At 37.4% G+C, this 20,366-nt stretch overlaps 1 protein-coding gene across 1 annotated transcript in view; it reads right to left on the reverse strand.

Moving 5' to 3' along the window:
- Positions 1-20,366, reverse strand: part of TUBGCP6 (tubulin gamma complex component 6) — a 40,433-nt gene that overhangs the window by 4,788 nt on the left and 15,279 nt on the right. Inside the window, exons 21-40 of the mRNA XM_012568975.5 lie at positions 17,086-17,897; positions 15,416-15,579; positions 13,832-14,042; positions 13,145-13,318; positions 11,953-12,074; positions 11,551-11,626; positions 10,995-11,104; positions 9,132-9,223; positions 8,900-9,039; positions 7,114-7,263; positions 6,388-6,469; positions 6,222-6,310; positions 5,932-6,047; positions 5,153-5,291; positions 4,951-5,067; positions 3,405-4,710; positions 2,928-2,983; positions 2,485-2,677; positions 2,050-2,218; positions 662-803 (exon numbers count right to left, since the gene is read on the reverse strand). Of these exons, the coding sequence (XP_012424429.5) occupies positions 662-803; positions 2,050-2,218; positions 2,485-2,677; positions 2,928-2,983; positions 3,405-4,710; positions 4,951-5,067; positions 5,153-5,291; positions 5,932-6,047; positions 6,222-6,310; positions 6,388-6,469; positions 7,114-7,263; positions 8,900-9,039; positions 9,132-9,223; positions 10,995-11,104; positions 11,551-11,626; positions 11,953-12,074; positions 13,145-13,318; positions 13,832-14,042; positions 15,416-15,579; positions 17,086-17,897 (4,460 nt within the window). The remainder of the gene's footprint in view (positions 1-661; positions 804-2,049; positions 2,219-2,484; positions 2,678-2,927; positions 2,984-3,404; positions 4,711-4,950; positions 5,068-5,152; positions 5,292-5,931; positions 6,048-6,221; positions 6,311-6,387; positions 6,470-7,113; positions 7,264-8,899; positions 9,040-9,131; positions 9,224-10,994; positions 11,105-11,550; positions 11,627-11,952; positions 12,075-13,144; positions 13,319-13,831; positions 14,043-15,415; positions 15,580-17,085; positions 17,898-20,366) is intronic.

Below are 20,366 nucleotides of genomic sequence, written 5' to 3' on the forward strand. Positions count from 1 at the left end.
AGGCACACAACGAATTTATCTGACTTGAACCTGCCTATCTCATCACCTCAGCACTCTCAGAGGTTTACAAATAAAGCTGTTCATCAAGTCTAAATGCCCAAGTGCTTTCCTAATTTGGTCTAAAGCATTTTCAGGACTCAGAGAAATGCATTAGCTCTCCTACCGCTGCCTGTCTCCATGGGCAATCATCTATATCAACCCAGGCTATCTGTCCTACCTTGCTGTCTTCCCCATGAACACAGCAGTAAGCCATGAAATACTGTCTCATCAGACGGCCCAGCACTCTTTTCACATGGCTTCCCTCTGCTCTCAGAGGATATTTAAGGTTAAGAGTAGGTAGCTTGCAACACAGGCCTTCCCACTGGGTTTTAGCAAAATCCTCTTTCAGCCTTGCTGCCAGCAGACAGAAGGGGACAGCAATAGTGCAGCAGTTTTCACAGGAAAGCATGAAATACCCTTCCATGAGTGCTTATCTGTCCAAGACCTTTTTTCTCCATCCTTAGAACATTAACAGAGTTTCTTGTTACAGACTTCTTGATAGAGTACAAAAGAGCCAGGATTCTAATTCACACCATTCCCTCATTCCCATCCAAATCGACTCAGAGGCATCAAGGTAAAGCAGACAACCCAAACACTGGGGTTAAGACAACAAAGCAAATACCTTCTCAAACAACAGGTCACTGAGTGACTGAGCAAACTCCCCGTCTTCCATTAACAAAAAGTGTCTCAATGCTTCAAAATGCTTCTCTACGTTCAGCTCCACAAAGTAGTAATCAACTATTGCTTTGTTCACAAGAGAAACACTAAGAATAAAAACACAGAAAAGGTATTACACTTACAGGCAACTCCTTCCTTACTGTTAACATTCATTACTGTGGCTACATCACATTAATGCCCCAGTGCTTAATTCTGCTAAAGTATTATTCATATAGGCAAAAAACATGAGAAAAAAAAAAATCTTCATCCATTATATACCAGAATTAAAACTTACCACTTCAGGTAATTGGGCTCTGAAAAATACTGGGGAAGTATTTTAAGACTGGCTAAATTCAATGATCTTTAGAATATGCTGCTGGACCTGGATCAACATTTTATCAATAGCATTCTGATCTCTGTTACCTACACAAACTAAAAGACTATTAAATCCCCAGTAAGAATATAATAATTGAAAAAACTCTGACGCCAGACATTAAGATCTATACTACAGTCTAGTATCTAGATCTATACACAGCCTAGGTATTCAACCAAGCTTTGAATAATTTAACTTGCCTATCAGGGATAGAGTAATTCTGGCAGCACAAAAACTCAGGCACAGTTTGCTAAATGTGTGAATCTGTACACAGATGTTTAAAATTAAGTTAGACAATAATATCTTTCTACATTGCACCAGGCTTTGAGTATAGCATACTCAGAGCTAGCAGATGGAAACTTATAGGAAAGCAGATTCTCAAAAAAGTATCTGTGAGCAATTGTTTGCATGACAAAACCTAATCTTGCACAAAATGACAAAAACTTTTATTTAAAATATTATTAGATATATTAATGAAACTGTCCAACATGTATGTGATTTCTTTATATATCCCAATAGTAACAAGATCAGCTTCTATTATTATACATCAAAACAGCCTTGAAACTGGAGTTCCCATAGAAGCATGAAATACACCCTGATCAATATGAGAGTTCAAGTAATCAAAAGATTTTTTTACTCCCTTAGTTTTCATCTTTCAAATATAAACTAGCACACATTAAGAATATACCTGCTTTTTAAAAGAACAATGAAACTAATGGTATCAAAATCACTATTGCATAATCTACAAGACCTTCCTCTGAGCACTTATATTCCAAACAGACATTCAAATTTTTAATTTGCACATAAACATCTAAGTTTATGTTACTATTTATCACACTTTTTAATTATTAATGGACCATTTACTGAATTACTTCTAGGACCTACGAGGAAATTTAAGACATCTATGTGTAACTCCTGTCTCAAAATAGAATACAACATTAAATGCAAAATTAATTGCAAAATACCTAACAAATACTCACTGAGATACAAGTGGAGCAGTAATAGAACGTTTCATCAGCACTGGCAGAGACAAGAGCTCACTCAGCTGTACAGCAGTTTCATCTGTTGCAGACTGCACCGCAGGATCCACAGGAAACGTGTACGATCTTGGAATCACGTGATGCAAGAGATGAGAAACTGGTGGTTCTGCTACATTTAAAAATACACAAACATTTTAAGTTATTATATTTAAGAAGCTTAATAACATGCTCCTATTAAATTCTGTATACAAACACCTCTAGCTTAGAAAATCGTAACATGTCAAAATGCATTTCGCATCTTTGCGCACTGGAGCAAATTGTTTGGCTCCTGCACTTCATAACATTGGTAATTTACTGGTAAGTCATAGCATTCAGCTTTCTAGCTCAACTTTACCACATCTTATAGTGATCTACTGTTCTAACAGTTCTACTCACACATCAAATCATAACTATCTTGATACTTTTCAATACAATACTGATCAGATAAGGCTTTCAAATAAGCTTGTTCTTTTGTCCATGTATCTTCCTCTTCGCCTTCTCTCTCCTTAGTTGTGGGAGCATTAGCTTCAGAAGATAAAGTTTCTTGAGACACAGTATCTTGTGAAACGGCCTTTTCGGGTTCTTCTCTCTAAAATTCATAAATGGACAAATTTTATGAGAGATGCTGGCTTTGTCTGCTCAGGTTTAATGTGTTCCTACAGGTAACTGCCTAGCTGTTCCAAATGAAAAGAGAAGAGCCTACTCACCTGTGTGGTCCAGACATGTAAAAACAGTATGATTTTACAGTGACTACTAGATTAGGAGAGAAATTTACTACCTTAACGATCAGCTCAATTCTACAAAAGAAAGTCCTCTCAACAACCACTTTTGTTTCTTACCTGTAAGCTCTGCAAGGAATCTGAAGAAGGGTCCTTCTTGACAACATCTGCAATTACTGCAAAAAAAATTGAAGCCAGCATTTACTTAGACTTACTTATAATACTTAGTTCATACCTCAGATCTGCTCCTAAAGTTGTTCAAAATTCCTGTATAATCTATAACATAAACAATCACACCAGTAACAATAACTCCCCATAGTCCCACTCAGGCAATTTGATGCATGTTCTGTACTTAAGGACCCTAAAGATCCTGTTTCACAAAATTTCAGGCTAGAATTTTTTAATGCTCTGTTTCTTGCATGTAGGAGAGAAGTTTAAGCTAAAATTCTTTCCTCTGAATTCTAGCACTATATGAAAAGTAATGCAAGGAATTAAGTGGAATAAGTAAGAAAGTACCCATTTAGAAAATAAACATTCAGAGTTACTTTCACAAGTCCTTAAACAAATGCTGACTGAATAAACTTAATTTTATTTTACCTTCTTGCTTATTTTCTATTGTATTTTTCTTTTTATCATCTTTAATATCAGTATCGGGAAGGTTTGTAACACCGTCAGATATCTGTGACAAAGTCTCTTCCTTAACTTGTGATGGTTTTGCTTCCTTTCTGCTCCCTTCAGCAGGAGGTAACTCTTCACTGTACAGAAGTGTCTGAACTGTGGAGTCGGATGACGAACCCGAAATGGTTTTACGATGAGGTATGGGATCATTTTCTGTCAGTGGGGCCCACGTCCCGATTTGGATGCTTGACTGGGATGCGTGTCCGAATGGGCTCCAACGGGTTTTCAAAGGCTCTGTATCTGAAACCAGCTCTCCGATTTTGATGTGTGACTGTGAAGCGTGCCCATGGATGTTCCAACGAGGTCTGGCTGAGGCCACCTCTGACACGTTTTCACCGATCTTGATGTTGGCATCAGATGCGTGACCATGGCTGCTCCATCGAGGCCTCGTAGGAGCTACATTTGACACATACTCTCCAATCTTAATATTGGCTTCTGAAGCATGACCATGGATGTTCCACCTAGGCCTTGAGGTCTCTGTCTCTGAAGCATATTCCCCAATTTTAATATGAGCTTCAGAAACATGCCCATGAATATTCCATCGAGGTCGCCTAGACTCAACTTCAGAAGTATAACTGCCGCTTTTTATATGGGAATCGGAAGAATGCCCATAAGGACTTGAATGTGGCTGGTAAGTGTCCACTTGAGGTATATATTCTCCCACTCTAATGTTGGCATCAGAGGCATGTCCATGAATATTCCACTGAGGCCTTCTGTCATCCACATCAAATACATTTTCCCCAACTCTAACGTGTCCCTGCCAAGCTGCAGTTGCTCTGAGAACTGTATTAAAATCATACTCGCTTTGCTGATGCAATGGTGCATTGTCTTCTTCTGGCGCTCCTCTCAAGACAGGCTGACTTTCACTCACTTGCAAAGTCTCAGAAAGATCTGAGTTAATATCTTGGAATGCTTCATCTAGCAAAGATCCTTGCATCCTGACAGCAACAGACTGTTCATCTTGTGACTTTGATAAGAAATCTTCTATATTCACATTGGATTCAGGCAAGGACTCAGCACTGTATAGAGAACTGCATGCTTTCTCTGAATTTTGGAGATTGCTTTCAGATCCTGTTGCTTTAGGCTGAAAATGCTCATCAGCACTATTATTTGCTGGCTCTGGCACAGGCAGTGCTTTGTCAGCAGAAGCAGCACATCCCTGCTCAGGCTCAGATTCTTTTCTGCCAACTGTCTCATTAGAAGGAAGAGGTTTCACAAAAGACACCTAAAAAAGAAATAATTATTACACTGTATGGCTGGTCACATATAAACCTACTAATTAAGGTACCACTTTATTAAAGGATTAATAATTTTCCAATTTTTCTGATGTACTATAAATGATAACTACTTACCTTGCTGTTACAGTGAACCTTGTGTTTACTGAACTGAAATGAACCATGAAATTAAGTCCCTTTAGGGAAATCTGGAACAGCAACTTGAAGTTTATGTAAGAAAATAAACTCACTTGTGAAGGTGGATCTTTCTCAACAGGATTTTTATCCAAAGCCAACTGGCACTGTTTATAAGGAATAATATCTAATTTTCTCCTGTAGTTTCCATCTGGAAGTTTTTCAAGCATTTCCTACACGTAAAAAAAAAGAAAAAAGTCTTTAAGTATCAAGTATCAAACTTTCTAATTACACTTCTTAAATCTTTTTAGGAAGTACCTCAATGCGTTTTTGATCTTCTAACAGAAACTTAAGACGGGCTGTTTCCAACTTGTGGCGCTGGATTTTCCATAATGTTCTTTGTTCCCTACGGGCTGCATCATCAGAAAGTTTGCTATAATGGTCAATTAGTTCCTGCCTAAATGAAGTTAAAAAGAAAGCTAAGTTACAAGCTGAGAAAGCTAAGATTTTTGCACACTGATTTTCATCTTCCCATCTAAAGAATGAGATTTTTTAGCACTTCAGAACCAAGAACTGGTTCTTAAAATGTAGAAGGCAGAGGCTTCAGTCACAGAGAATAAACAGGTGGAAAACACAGGACAGTATTTTTAGTCAACATGTATTTCTGTAACTATTTTTAGTAGGTCACTCATTTGGCTTAAGTAATTTTAGATGAAACAGAAGAAAGTGAAATATCTAGCTCCCACTGCTTTTTACTTCTGCTTTGACATACATGCGACCATTTTTGCTGTGGGCTCTGCTTTTAAATTTTAAGACACAGTCAAATTTTCTTCCTGAAGTTTTGATTATAGCAAAACCCAGACTGGATAGGGTTGGCAAAAATAAGTGGGTCCCAGAGTTTTTGGCCACTAACCTAACATTTTTAACAAAATTGCTCACAGATTACCAAAATTCCTTACATCCATCTTCTAACTGCAAATATTACCCTTGTAGAACAATGTCTGTGAACTATTAGTACTGTGAATTTTAAAATACAATTATTTTTTCCTGAGATCTTTATGATAGATAAAGATTGAAGACAACTTAGATACATTTACCTTGCCTTTTTTTCCAGTTCTTCTTCTAAAGCTTTCAGTCTTTTTTCTCTCTCTCTGAGCTCTCGGGCATAGCTGAAATCATCATCAATCTCCTCCTGCTTTATCGCAAGACGACGCTGCATAAATATTGAACACTTTTAAAAGCTGTTCCAAACATCAGCTCCAACACACACATCTACAAGAAGTTCTTATTTGTACACCATGAGCTACTAATTCAACTTCAGTACAACATATCTATTTGTTTATTTGCCTAAGAAATATAGTCTACCTCTAGAAACACAGTGAGATACCTCTTGGTCCTTTGCAAACTGTTCTTTCAGCTTCTGAAATTGTTCCCGTTTCTTTGCATCCAAAGCCATCCGTTCTGATATTTGCTTGTCTGTATTAAAATAAAGACACTGTTAGTTTACATTAACAAACCCACTAGAAAACACATAAAAAGCCACTGTAACTTACCACTAATGGTTTTTAGTACTTTGCTAGCAGTTTCCCGAGCATGAACAATTAATTCTTGTTTGGCTATTTCCATGCGCAAATCCTAAATTAAAAAAAAAAAAAAAAAAAAAAAAAGAAAAAGCCAAGGTGGAATTTTTTCTATTATTTCAGACTTGAAATGCACAGTTGCAAAAACAGATGCACATTTTATAATGGTTATTGATCAATGACTACAACAAAAATATGAAAAAAACAAGTAAGTAAATGCAAAATCTATAAATTAGTATAGGAAATTAATACTCCAGATTTTAAAACAAACCAAATCCATCTGATACATGAACTAAATTAATGGAATCTGAAGGCTAGAAATCTCTTTGAGGTTAAAATGTTCTTAAAAAACAATTAGCTATGGAAATTACAAATAGTTCTTTCCATTAAGAGACTTCTCCTCCTACTGAAAAGTGTTTGATTCTAATGTAACAAATGAGATAAGCTAATTAATAATCAGATAAGACTAAGATCGAAGTCTAACACTCATTTAATATATGAAAAGGCCAAAAAATGTCAACACACCACCTACACTTTTAAAAACTATATTAAGTAATTTTATTTGCTGCAATTAAAACTGCAGTTAACCCATGAAAAAATTCTGACTATAAATACAAACTCTTTAGAGGTTATAACAAAAATGAAAATAGACTATTTAAAAAAAATCATAATGAGGTATTTGTTCTTTTATTCATTTACCTTTTCCTCCTTGCTTATGGAACTGTATCGAGCAATTCTTTCCATTCGACCTACGTACACTGCACAATCTCTCTCTATTTCTTTCAGTTCTTCAAGCGAAAAAATAACTGAAATCCGGGGAACAGGTATATCTGACCAACATATATAATGCTGAAAAATGAGAAATTTCCTTTTACATACATTTACTAAAGTGTAAAATTTTATATTATGAATTCATATTATACATTTTTTTAAGTTAGTCATGCTTCAAGATACTGACACAAAGCCCCATATGGGATCTAAAGCTTTTATTAGTATAATCTTTTGGCATTTATATAATTCAAAGTAGGAGACAAAGGTACAAGCCTAAACAACTTGGATCACAGTTCAAATTCCTAGAGTTCTGTCTTTGCTGCTGAAAATCTAATACATACATTTATACAAATTATGTTCTAAATGTCTCTAATTTTCCTATTCTGAATATCCAATTAACTGAGCATGAGTAACCCAGTGCTGAATGTATTTCTCCTATCAAAAGTTAGGTTTTGCTCACTTACATCCTACAGAGATCCCCCTCAGTAGGAACTCCCTAAGACAGAACTAACACCCCTACAGGAGAGACCTCTGCACAAGACAAAACTCTCAAAACCATGGCCAGTGCCCAACACAGAGAACCTATTCTTCAACTATACCCGGTCTTCCTAGTCTGCCTCAACAGCCCTAAATCTCTGAAGCTATTCTATTCAGTGCACAAAACAACTGAGGGAAACAGATAACTTGAAGGAAAAAACCAAATGAGTGCAGAAACGCACTCACACTGGATTCCCCCCGTCTAATGGTAAAAGTCAGAAGATGGAAGACCAGAGCTGTATTCCTGGGAATTTATTATCCTAAACAGAAGGCAAGACCCAGATCTTGAGGGCATTATCAAAAAGGGATGAAATGTGCCTGGCACTCTCAGACAGATGGAAGATGATTGAACCTGGGTGCCGTATGACCTGGGGGAAGATACTGCATTAGTGATACATAAAGCTGTAACTTATCATGGAAGTGATGGCTGACACTTTATAAAGAGCCCAGTACTGCTGGCACACCTGAGTCATGGTCTGGGAATGGTTATCAGAGCAGACTCAGGACAACTGGCAGAGGGACAATTCACTTGAGGTATTAGGCTTATATGCTGATTATACCTGATACTACATAGCTGATAATGAGCTGCTCTGCTCTGTCAACACTGAGCAGCTCTGATGGCAAAGAGAATACTAGCTACCTGGGAATGTCTACAGACTTTAGACACCTCCCTGGTTGTTTTATTTTTGGATGTATAGAGAGAAGAGGGAAGACACAAAGTAGTTGAACATGTTTTTCTTATCACAGACAAGAATCATTCTGCAAAATACTAATAAACAGAACTATTTAAGCACTTCTTGAAAATGTACTGATACAGCTGAAAGGGCTATGCAGAACTGAGCCACGACCTGGTAAGTGAGGCAGCTTTAAACCAAAAAGGAGTAGTGCAAGAAGTGGAAGGCACTTGGCTGAATGTCTAAAAAGAAAAGAAATACAGCATGTGCATTATATACAATAAATCTGATGGTGTTAAAAAGTATATTTCTGCAGTAAGGACGTAGCAAGTAGAGTGGATAATCAGCTCACAGGTATCTGAGAGCAAGAAATTGCCTTTCATGATCCTACTTACGTAATACCAAGTTTTGATAAAGGAGTGAACTTGCTAAAATTCTAGACTCTTGCTCTAGAGAGACATGATGTCCTCAATGTAATAGGAAGGAAACAACCCAAAACTTACCCTAGGACAGCACAACTTCAGCAAGTTTATAGTTTTCCCACATATGTATACATCATTAGCAATATGTTTCAGAAATACAGGAACACAGTCTTCTACTTCTTTTGAAATCAAAACATAACCGTGAGTCCAGTAATGTTTATCTATGTAACAAAAAGATGGAAGTATGTATTTTAGTTATTTCATTAACAGCACAAATCATATAAATTAGAAATGCTCCATATATATACTGTACCTCTGAAACAAAGATAATCCTCATTCACCTGAATCATAAATTCTCCATAAACATCTCTGAATACACCACTGTATACCCAATCATAGATAAATCTGAAAAAAAAAATTGTACAATATTGAAAATCAATCCTCTTGCATTCTCTCCTTTACTATAACCAAAGAATCAGTATGCTCTTTAAAATCCCAAAAGATTTAGGCAGGATAAAAAAGCCATCAATTAAATGCTGTGACACTGACATTTAAATATACACGATATTGTGGCTCTACACTTTTTTAAACTATTCTAATTGAATATTTCACTGATAATTTCTTTAGATAAGAGAACAGTGCCTCAATTAAAACAATGGTTTTAATCCTGCATATCAATTTACTAAAGATATATATAAAATGTAGAGAAAGCTTTGCAGCACCTCAAGGGCACAGCAAGAGAAAAGCAGAAAGGATTTATTTTAAACAGAGGTAATTTCAGCAGGGAGAAACTAAAAGAGTATAAAACAAAGATGCAATACCAAGCACTTTTTCCCCAGACCCAGAGGCATTTTTAATATACATGCAATGATAGAAACTACTATTTTAGCACATTTATTCATGCTTTTCCTTATTTTCTCTGTGTCAGCCAAACTTTTGAAGAAATAAAAATTCCACTATTTTTATACAATCTGAGGCTATAGATAAAAAGGCTCAGAGGTCCTGGAAGTTGTTTGGTGTTTTTTTTAAATTTTTACTTAACACTGTGCAATAAAGAGGAAGCATTTAACACAGCAACCACTGGTCAACTTCAAGGTTCTAAGTAAAAAGTTAAGCACTTTTAAATTATTAAATCTGATGCGTCTATGATTTATTTCAGTAACAACTTGTATTATTTAATTTCTTTCAGGTTAATAAATGAGTAGGTAACAGATAACAGAGGCTTCCTTCCAGAGTAGTCCTGATCATGTATAATTGATTCTTCAATAGATCCATGCAGCAAATTTAGGAATCAATACAGCAATCCAGATTTTTTCAGGTTCCATGTGATGCCCTTGGTATTTCAGAAATCTGACTTTCTTCTATAAATAGCAGGGTAAGAGCTGTGAAGATATTTCAGTGAGGCTTCTGGTAAATCTGAAATTAAATTTCTCTGAAGATCATTTCATGCAGATGGAAGAAAACACAAGAAGGGTGGCCATGGGAGGAATCTTAAATTTAGAGCATTTTGACAGACTTCTGTTTTCTCTTCTAAGTATTTTTACATCTATTATGTATCATTGCAAAGTGATGATAGACTACAGCTGTAATTCCTGTAAATAGCTATTAAAAAATTTACTGTCTCTTCAGATGTCTGCAAACTAATAATTTTTAAATTGATGAGCACTGCTCAACAAAACTGTTGCAAACCAAGGAACTCTCCTTTTAATTACTCCTATTATCAGTTAGTTACATGTACTAAATGAACTGTAATTTATTTATTAATTTTTGCTTATTAAAAATCCCAAAACAAAAAGGCAGTAGAAAAAAGCACGAACTTCCCCAGTTTGTACAATAAAAGAAACTTATCAGTTTCCAGTTTCAAGATTTTAACTGAGGTATGAGAAAAAAAAAAAAGTTTATCCAAATCCTACATTCCAGTACGAATTTCCACGACCAGCAGCAAGCATTAAGTCTCATTTACATATATTTATTTACTAATCTAGCCACACTGAACACCTCACATTGTTACTGAGCTAAGAGTGACAGAACAGCAAAATTAACTAATATACTGCATATAGAGACATGTATTTTTTCTGAAAATATTAGAAGCCATTGTTAAACAAGCAGAGTTAGTCTCCAGATTACCAATTCATAATTTTTAAACTCAAGTATGCAGAGAACAGTATGGACACACCTTGTGTATGGTTCACAGCTTGTCTTCAACAAAGACAGAAGAACTGGATAATGCTCATTGCTACAGTTGTTGAGAGCCTCTTTGTACAGATATGAAAGCAATTTAACACCCTAAAAAATGAAAAATATTTTAACATTAGGCAACACACTTCACAACCCCTTTAATAACAAAAATACATGGCTTGATGTATTTCACTAGACACAGAAGGAAGGATTCATGTCATTTCCTCCATCTATTTGCAGTTAAGATCACTTTATCTGAGCAAGTTACCTCAAGCTCACTTTATTATCTCTAGAGTAAGACAGGTATGTTTAGAGTTGGATACACATGAATAGAAGGTTTATTTTGAGCCCTTTGTTTATTTTAGGAATTGAAAACCCTGGATAAATTTCCAAATGTTTAAGTATCTGGAGAAAGGACTATAGTGTTTTAACTGGAGATACAGGATCATAGCTTTGCTAGCAGAGAGACCAACACTATCAGGTAAAATCCAACATATTTGGAGAATATTAACATTGCAACCCAAAACAAACATAAAAATATAAACAAAAATCACCGTAGGAAATGAAGCACCAGTTCCACCACTGATCCCCAGTGCCGTCGTTCCTATGCCACACAGTTCAGCTAAATACCTAAAAAACAGTATTAAAACATATACAAAAATTTCAATCAGGAGTCTTCAAGATCAGTGATGAACTTTGCTGAATTTGAATATTGTACAACAATCACACTGTATCTGCTGAATGGTAACAGGGATAACAAAGAAACTGAGTATAAAGACCTTGTATGTTTTCCCTAGAATAGTCTGGATATAAAGAATTTATATGTAAAACAGAGGAAAAAAATACTGATATGGTAAATAAGAATGCCCATGTAATATGGTCTTTTTTAGTGTATATGAAGAGATTGCATTTTTTTCTGCTATGAAAAGCTTAAACATTTAATACCATTCTCTTACCTCAGCTGACGACCTAATTTTCTGAATAGAAAGCTGATTGTTAGCAGACTTAAAGTAGGAGGTGTTGACAAAACACAGGCTCGATAATACTGAAGATACTTTCTCAGTCCACTTGTGAATGCCTGGTATGAGCAGAAAATATTTAAAGTCTTACTGTGAAAGTTGTTAACAGTCTTACCACAATTGCATCAGCATGAAAACAAACCTTTTAGTAAAATAAATGGCATACGCAGGTAAGGGGGACTCGTACACCAAAGTAAGGGGCAAGTGAGGGTCCATGCAACTTCAGACATTCCAAGGAGCCTAGATGACTCCTCTATACTCTTCACACATCCAGTGCACAGAGTCTGTACCCACACACAGTGAAATAAAGCACCTTGGTTCAAATTATTTGACTTGTCCTTTGAGGAGCTCCTCATTCTCTATAATACCAACCCAGGAAACCTGTTTCCTTACTTTTATGCCTAAACTGGTTACTACAAAACACGTATCTAGAACTTCATCTAACAAAGAGACCTTCTAAACACAAATTGAGTAACACTGCTGTTAATCAAATATTCAGAATGAATACATTTTCATAACTAATCCTTATCCATAATTTAATTCTATGCATTAGGAAGAAATTAAATCACCAAGTATAACAGAGAATGCATACAGCTCAACATAATATACACAGGACTGAACGGAAAATTTGCACTTAATTTTGAACCAAGGAAAAGTAATTAAAGCTACTCAATACCATATTTTTCTACCTCAGTCTTTATTTTTGAAAAAAAATTTATATGTGTATATATACATATATATATATATATATATATATACACAGCGCACTAAGGAAGTTCTTGTATTTTTATCTTGTACATCTTTCTGTATAAATATGTAATGTTTTTAAAGCATTTCAAAATTATAATTCTTTAGTCCACAACAGAACAGTATGACTAAACAAATCACACTTCAGGTAACAAAGCCATTTTACTTCATGCTCCAGCACAAGCAAGCCCTCAGCACAGAAAAGAGTTGTGATTTAAATACAGCAGCACTGTTCCTTGGTGACCTGGGATAGAGCATTACACTAAAAATACTCTGCAGTTTTACAGAATGCAGAAATTCCAGCTTTACATGAAATCACTCACCTTCTCTACCTCAGATACTTGGCCCATTAAAGCTAATTGATTTACTGCCATTGTTTTACCTGAAATACAAGCCCTTTGCTGTATGAGGAATCCAAAACAGGCTGAAGAGAAAATCGACTTAGCCGCGTGTAATAGGTTCCATACTCTGCAACTTCCGAGAGCAAGTTATGCATTGTCTCTGGTGATGTTCCAGATACATACACCCCCTCCTTTATCACAAATGACTGAGCTGCCTAAAAGGATATAGGGAGAAAAAAAAAAAAAGGCAGATTCAACTATTTCAGAGCTGTATTCTGATTTAAAACAGCAAACACACACAAAAATAATAGCAGACAAATTCTCAGCTTAGATACTCAAGTGACAGACTATATAGCTAGGACAGTGAGATAAACACTGAATGTTAGCAAAATTGTAGGAGTATGAATGATGCCTTCAAATATACAGAATAAGACTCTATCTAATTCCTTAAAGAAAATCCAATCTACAAAATTATTCATAGATCTGTTTTCAAGTACTCATTAACCTATTTTCCCTTTAGAGAACTACAAATACTCTTAGCCTATTCCAGTAACATAATTACTGCAATATATAAATACTGCCCCATTGACATTAGGGAACACTGAACTTCTTAACACTAGCCACAACTGCAAGATCTCAGCAGAAATAACTGTATTGAAGAGGAAACCTCTATGAAGGAAAAAACAAAAAATATTTTACTAGGAAGGGCAGATAAAAATCTTCCCTACCTGATTGAGTGAAAATGTAGTGGATACCACACCAATGAGGACATTCAAGACATCTTTAACTAGTTCAGGTTCTTTCACTAGCACAAGCTGAGGGAGCTGAAGTACAGTATTAGTAAACAGTTGCAAATCCCCTTCTCGAAGTTTATAAAATTTGTCAAAAGCTTCTCTCCCAGCTTCAGTAAGATAAGGTTCCTCTTTTTTACCAGGTGGGCTGTGTCAGAGTAAACACAACATTACATGGTGATTATGTGAAAATACAAAGCAAATACATCTCACACAGGAAGAAAAAAGCATTTCAGAGTTTTGTAGACAGAATTCCTCACAGAAAAATTACTAGTAACATACTTAATAGATATGTTTTTAAGGGAATGTGCAGTCAATAGCTCAAACTCAGTGCAGAGAACAAATATGTAGATTATTTGATCATCAGTTCAGAGACAGAATCCTTTTTAGAGAACTACCAGCTGCTTTTATGGCCTTCCCTGATGCAGTTTTCACACTAGGAAAATGAGGCCAATATATGCCATATTTCCCTGGTTCCTTTAATGCTAAAATTCAAATAAGTTAAAGAACAATACGCTCAAAGTGCTAGAATGAACTTCTATTAACACATTTTACCTCTTTGCAGTGAAGACTACTATCCCCTCCAAAACAATTTCTATTTCAAATTCTTCCAAAAACTCTGAATTCTAGTAGCAGGTATTACACAAAATCTATCAGGCATATGGTCTATATATGACTCTTAGAGTCTAAATAGCAGCAAGAAAAAATATTGTGTTCTAGGAAAAAAGCTCAAGTGGGCTCCAGCAGCTTTGAAAAATCAGAACAGGGAACTTCTGAGCTTCTAAGGCTCAGAGAGAAAAAGACACTGCTTAACAATGCAATACCACACTACTAGATTATTATTTAAAATCACAGAAAACTTATAGAGCAAAGCTTCTCAAACAATCAGGCACAATACTGTCCATCTGAAATATCCAGGACACCTGCCGTACCTGCCTTTTCTTTTACCTTCCATTTTAGGGGAGCCAGGAACCCTTAACAGGACTGCAGAGAGCTTTTTCTCAGGAGATGCATCTTCTATTCAAGAGCCAAAAGAACTACAAGTCTAACTAAACCACCAAGAAATCTGTTATAATTTTCTGGTTTGTCTACAGGATGGGGAAAGGAATATAATACAATACTGTGAGATATTTGTTTAGTTCTTCTACTGCTCTACAATTACCACTTTCTCTTTTAAAACTGAATCACTTTAGACTGAGACAAATTGCATAGCATATAAGGAGTCAAAACAGTTAGAAAAATGCTGCATTTCACACAAACAGTGTTTTCCTAAGCCCTTTTTTTTTGTGACAATGATGATTTTATCTCTTCCTATGAAACTCTTGCACTCTTAAGAACTAGTTTTTTGAAGTCACACAACCTTTATTCATTTATCACTATTAATGCAGCGTATTGAAACCCGTGAATTAAACATGCTCATTTCACTATTTATACTGAGGTTGTGTGGAACTAAGATGCAATGCACCTTCACACATTTGCATATGGTATATAGTAAGTTTACCAGTAAGATCAGACACATACTACCCAATTCTTTCCCAACATCTTCGTTTGCTGGGTCCATATGTAAGCACTGCATCCCACAAGTCTATGTCTGGAGTTATGCTTGGCTCTGACTGAGAATCAGGAGTCAGATTGGATGCTGACTGAAATCCCTCATCTTCTGACTGGTCTATACTTTGGGGAACCTGTCAGAAAGAGTTCAAATGTCAAATATGAAAACATTTTACTGAAGACACATTTATTAATGAAAAAGCTGTTTTGCTGTCATTCGTGACCAAATGACTCTATGTGACCCAATCTCTGTTACCTGCCCTCCCTTTATATCAATTTTAAATTTTTATTGTAGGCACTCTTTTAATTTGATGAACCTCTAGAAGTATTAATGCCCATACATAAAAGACAAATCACCTTCAGAATAATATACTATGCTTGGTGGTGTTAAATTTTATCTTTAAAGTTCAAAGCAAGCATATAGTTCTACAAATGGAGAATCTCTGGTATGGACATTCAGCAATATGTAGCATTAATACAATCACACTGCTCTACCATTTGTTCCAGGCAAATATCCAGGCTACAAATCTTCGAATTTGTAAAAATTTTGTTAACTATGACTAACATAGCTTGTTCCCTAATTCATATGCAGAAAATCTGTAAATATCCAAACAGTGTACATGCCACATCCTCAACTCCCACTCAACAGGAGACGCATGTGCAGAATTGCCCTCAATTTTAGTAAAAGGCAATCACACCCATATAAAAAGCAGCATATTCCTCAAGAAATTGCAAATTTTCCAGTCTAATGGAAAGAGTTCAGCACTAACTCAAAAAGATTCTACCTCCTCTAGGTTACAATTTACATCCACATGTGAGCACTGAATGGCACAGGGTTTTTCTATTTAATGTGTTTGCCTTCAAGTTTCAATTCAGACCCTAAATTAATGGAATTGCAAAATCTATCCATATGTTAAGTAAAGGGAAAGATATGACGATCTAAGGGTAGGCTATAAATAAGCCTGCCTACACACAGTAAAAATGGAAAGAAAGAAGAAAAACTCTGAAAGTGTATCTAGTACTTCTACAAGAATAAGCCAGCAAAAATAAACAGAATGGACAATAAAAGGGGAAAAAAGATACAGTAGAAACTCTACATACTGAAAAGGTAATAGGACAATAGGAACCAGGCAATTCAAAAAAAAAAAAAAAAAAAAAAAAAAAAAAAAAGAAATGCTTTAAGATATAACAAGCCAAGACAACAATACAGCAAGTTAGGTAATGCAATCTGAACAGCAAAGCACATTCATTCAGAGAAGGATGTTCAGGCAGTCAGTCTGAGCACTGACAAGCAAGCAACAATGCTGAGGAGGTCAACAGATAAAGCAGGCAAAAATGCAAGCAAAAGGTTGCAAGGGTGGGGAAGGTATGGATACAGCTGATGGCTTAAATTCATAAAACCTGTGGCCACATGGTGGGTTTTGACAAAAGTAAAGTGCAAGACCAAGGTTTTTGTTATCATACATCTCCAAAAAGCTTATCTGGTTCTCTACAAAGGAAAGGATCCCTGCTCCATCCTAAATTCCAGCGCTGTATGCTTCTATCACCAATTAAACTATTACCTACTTTTAAACTACAGTTTCAAAGTGACACATGAAAGCGTGCATGCACTAATTAGTCCAAAACAGATGATACCGTACTTTAATTGCAAGTCCAGACAAATCCGCATTGTCAGGCACTGGCGGTAAATCCAGCTTGATGTCCATATCATAGGTACGGCTGTGGACAAGAGCACCGAAGAGTGAGACACGTGTTTCCTTCTCAAACCTGTCCCCAGCAGGACAGCACTGTGAGAACAGCCCTATGGCAGGCAGCCCGGTGCCAGGTGCAGCCTCCATTATCTGAAGCGTCTGTTGAATTGTGTCGTTGAACTGACATTCTTCATTTGTTATCAGAGACTGTATGTCAGCTTCAAACACACTTACATCATAATAATCATAGCCCTGGTATTTGACATTCCTCCCAACATATTTGTTGTTCAGAAAATAGTCCTTTTTTTGTGGTACAAGCTGAGGAGGACCTGTTCCAGCAAGCTGGACTAAAAGATCTAAGACAGAATTAACTTCAGTAAATGGCAAGCATTCAGCTGTTTCCAGTTCCTCCACAAGATTCTCCAGTCTATCCGCCTGAGCACCTAGGCCAGCGACTCTCAAGTTGAAAGACAGCATCAAAATTTTGTTCTTCACTGGGAGTCTAGAAACATTTGATTGCAGCTTACGAGCCTCATCTTGAAAAAGGTTCATGAACAGAGCATTATAAGCAACCCTTTTCAAATTTTGCTTAGCCCTTCTCTTGCTGATCTTCTGCCTGCCTAAGTGAACCTTCCATGGCAAACCTGTCAAGTGTGCTTCACACAAGTCATTGAACAACTGTGTAATGCTCTCCATTTCAAATGAAACCGTCAGGTTTTGGCAAGTACAGTCTGGGTGTCTGACTTCATGGGAAAGAAGACCTGAAAAATATCAGGAAAAGGAAGAAATTCATAAGGTGTATAAGAAATTACTGAGTATGCTTTAACTTGAACTGAGACAGCCCAAAAGAAAAGGTAACTGACCTCCCACATATTTAGGACATGATCTATAAAAAAACCCACTTTAACTTTTATCATCAGTGAAGCAATGGTGTAGGAAACTTAATTCCAGATTCCAGATTTTTCTGAACTAGACTGAAATAAAAGAGAGAAGATTGACTGATCTAATCCCGGGTTCCTGCGGGAACACCTCTACCTTTCTCCCGGAGACATCCACCACCTCCCTCCCCACGCGGTGTCTGCAGCCGCGGCCGCGGGCAAGGCGCGGCCGGTGATGGAGACCGGAGGCGGCGACAGGGCCGGGCTGCAGGGCACCGCCATCCCTGGGGCGCTCCGCAGCACCCACCCAGGAGCGGCGGGCTGTCGGCCTCCCGGGGGAGCTGCCGGCGGCGGGGCTCACCCTGAGCACCCGGCTGGGCCCGACCGCAGAGCACCAACCCCCCCGCACCCCGCCAGCAGCGGAGCTGCCCCCGCCCTTCCCGCCCGCCCGGGCCGTACCTGCGCGCTCCGCGGGCGGGCAGCGGGACCGGCACGGCGGGACCGGCACGGCGCCACCGCCTCCTCCCGCCGCCTCCCGCCGACGTCACCCGAGCGCGACCGGGCCCGCCCCGCCCCGGCGGTGCCGCCCCTCAGCCCCGGCAGTACCGCCCCTCAGCCCCGGCGGGGCCGCCCCTCAGCCCCGGCGGGGCCGCCCCTCAGCCCGGGCAGTGCCGCCCCTCAGCCCCGGCAGGGCCGCAGAGCGGCCGCGGCAGCGACACGGAAAGCGCGGCTGAGCCGTTCATCAATGTTAAGCCATTCCCGCGCTACTCACTAAACGCTGTCGCACTCAGCTGACAAATACACAACACCACCATAGTGCCAGAAAGCAGTGAACCAACAGTACACCATTTCCCCTCTTAATGAGTGCTTTAATAAAGACTTACAAAAATACATATGAAAATGCAACATTAATGTGATTCACACGCTACACATTCCATTGAATAAAGGCAGGGAAAGAAGAGTTATTAGTCAGAAAATGCTTTTTCATTGAAAATGCTGAGTTTAAAAAAAAAAAAAAAGGGAGGGGGAAGAGGAGGTGTTTAAGGGAGACGGGAGAATGGCAAAATGTCCTTTAGGAAACTAATTTCTCGTTAGGAAAAATGCTGAAGCTGAAGTTTGGCTATTGGCCCCTTTCCAATTTAAATACCTTTTTGGACTTCAAAGGTCAGTTAAAAAAAAAAAAACTCTAAACTGAAACAGAATATCTTAATGCTCTTCAGCTCTTGGTGAAAGATCTTTCACATAGCTTTTATTTTCTTTTGAAACAGATTTTAATTTCAAAATGTTCAAGGATGGGTATTGTTTGCCCTCCAGCAATATCTGAAAACCAAAACAAATGTGAAGGGAAGCACTGTAAACAATTAAAAAAGACAACTGCAAAGACAGATTTAATTATTCCACGATATAAAGTTGAACCCAGTAGGAACACCAGTATAAACATCATTTGAAGTGTCTGAAATCAAAAGGTCAAATTATTGAAATCACAATAAGAAAAAAGTACTCGTGAAAATGATCCCTAAGTCATACCTGGAATACTACAAAACAAGGCATATAATGGCTATTGCCTTGGGATGTTTGTTTAATTTTGAAAATTTACATGATGTGTCTTTAGGCCACTACTAAGTCTCTGGAGATGTGGAGTTCTTATTTGTTATACTGAGAATTTATGCTTCAAAAGAGGGCAGAGTGAAGTCCTCATATTTTCATTTTCTTCTTTTTTGTAAAATGATTCTGAAGCGAAATCAATTTCTGGAAATCCCATCCTTCACTGAAAAGAACAGCAGTAAGAAAACCAGTTATTAACCAATATCATACCACAATTCCTGACCCTACAAGAATATTTTCTTGGAACCAGACCCCTGGTATTGGGCATTTCTTCTGAAAGGAGGGAATGACATTTTCTTTTAGAGATGCTCACCTTTATAATTGCTTTTTTTTGTTGTTGAAAACCAGAAGTCATTCAACAAAGAAATATTTCTAGACAAGTATGCTTGAAAACATACATACCTGCCTGGCCTGATTCCTCTACAAATGCAGTGCCTGATCTTCAGCTCTTTAACTGTACTTGCACCATGACTAATCATTATGGAGTTATGCGTGGACAAGTTAAACATTTAAAAATATCACCTCGTTTTTCACGATATTCAGAAACCACATTAGCAATCAGAGCCAGGGCACATCTTGTTACCCATTCTTTAAGCACATATTTTGGTAATTTCATTCCAAAATTTTGGAGTAACAGTATTCTAAGTCCCAAGGGTACAGTTGCTATGCTATGGAATTCAGTGCTTTCCAGCTCAAGTGGCAGAATTAGAAGCATTCAGAGTTTCACCAGTTTCACATTAGATCAGT

Source organism: Taeniopygia guttata, chromosome 1A, assembly GCF_048771995.1.
Source record: "Taeniopygia guttata chromosome 1A, bTaeGut7.mat, whole genome shotgun sequence".
In the NCBI taxonomy this organism is placed as follows: Eukaryota; Metazoa; Chordata; class Aves; order Passeriformes; family Estrildidae; genus Taeniopygia; species Taeniopygia guttata.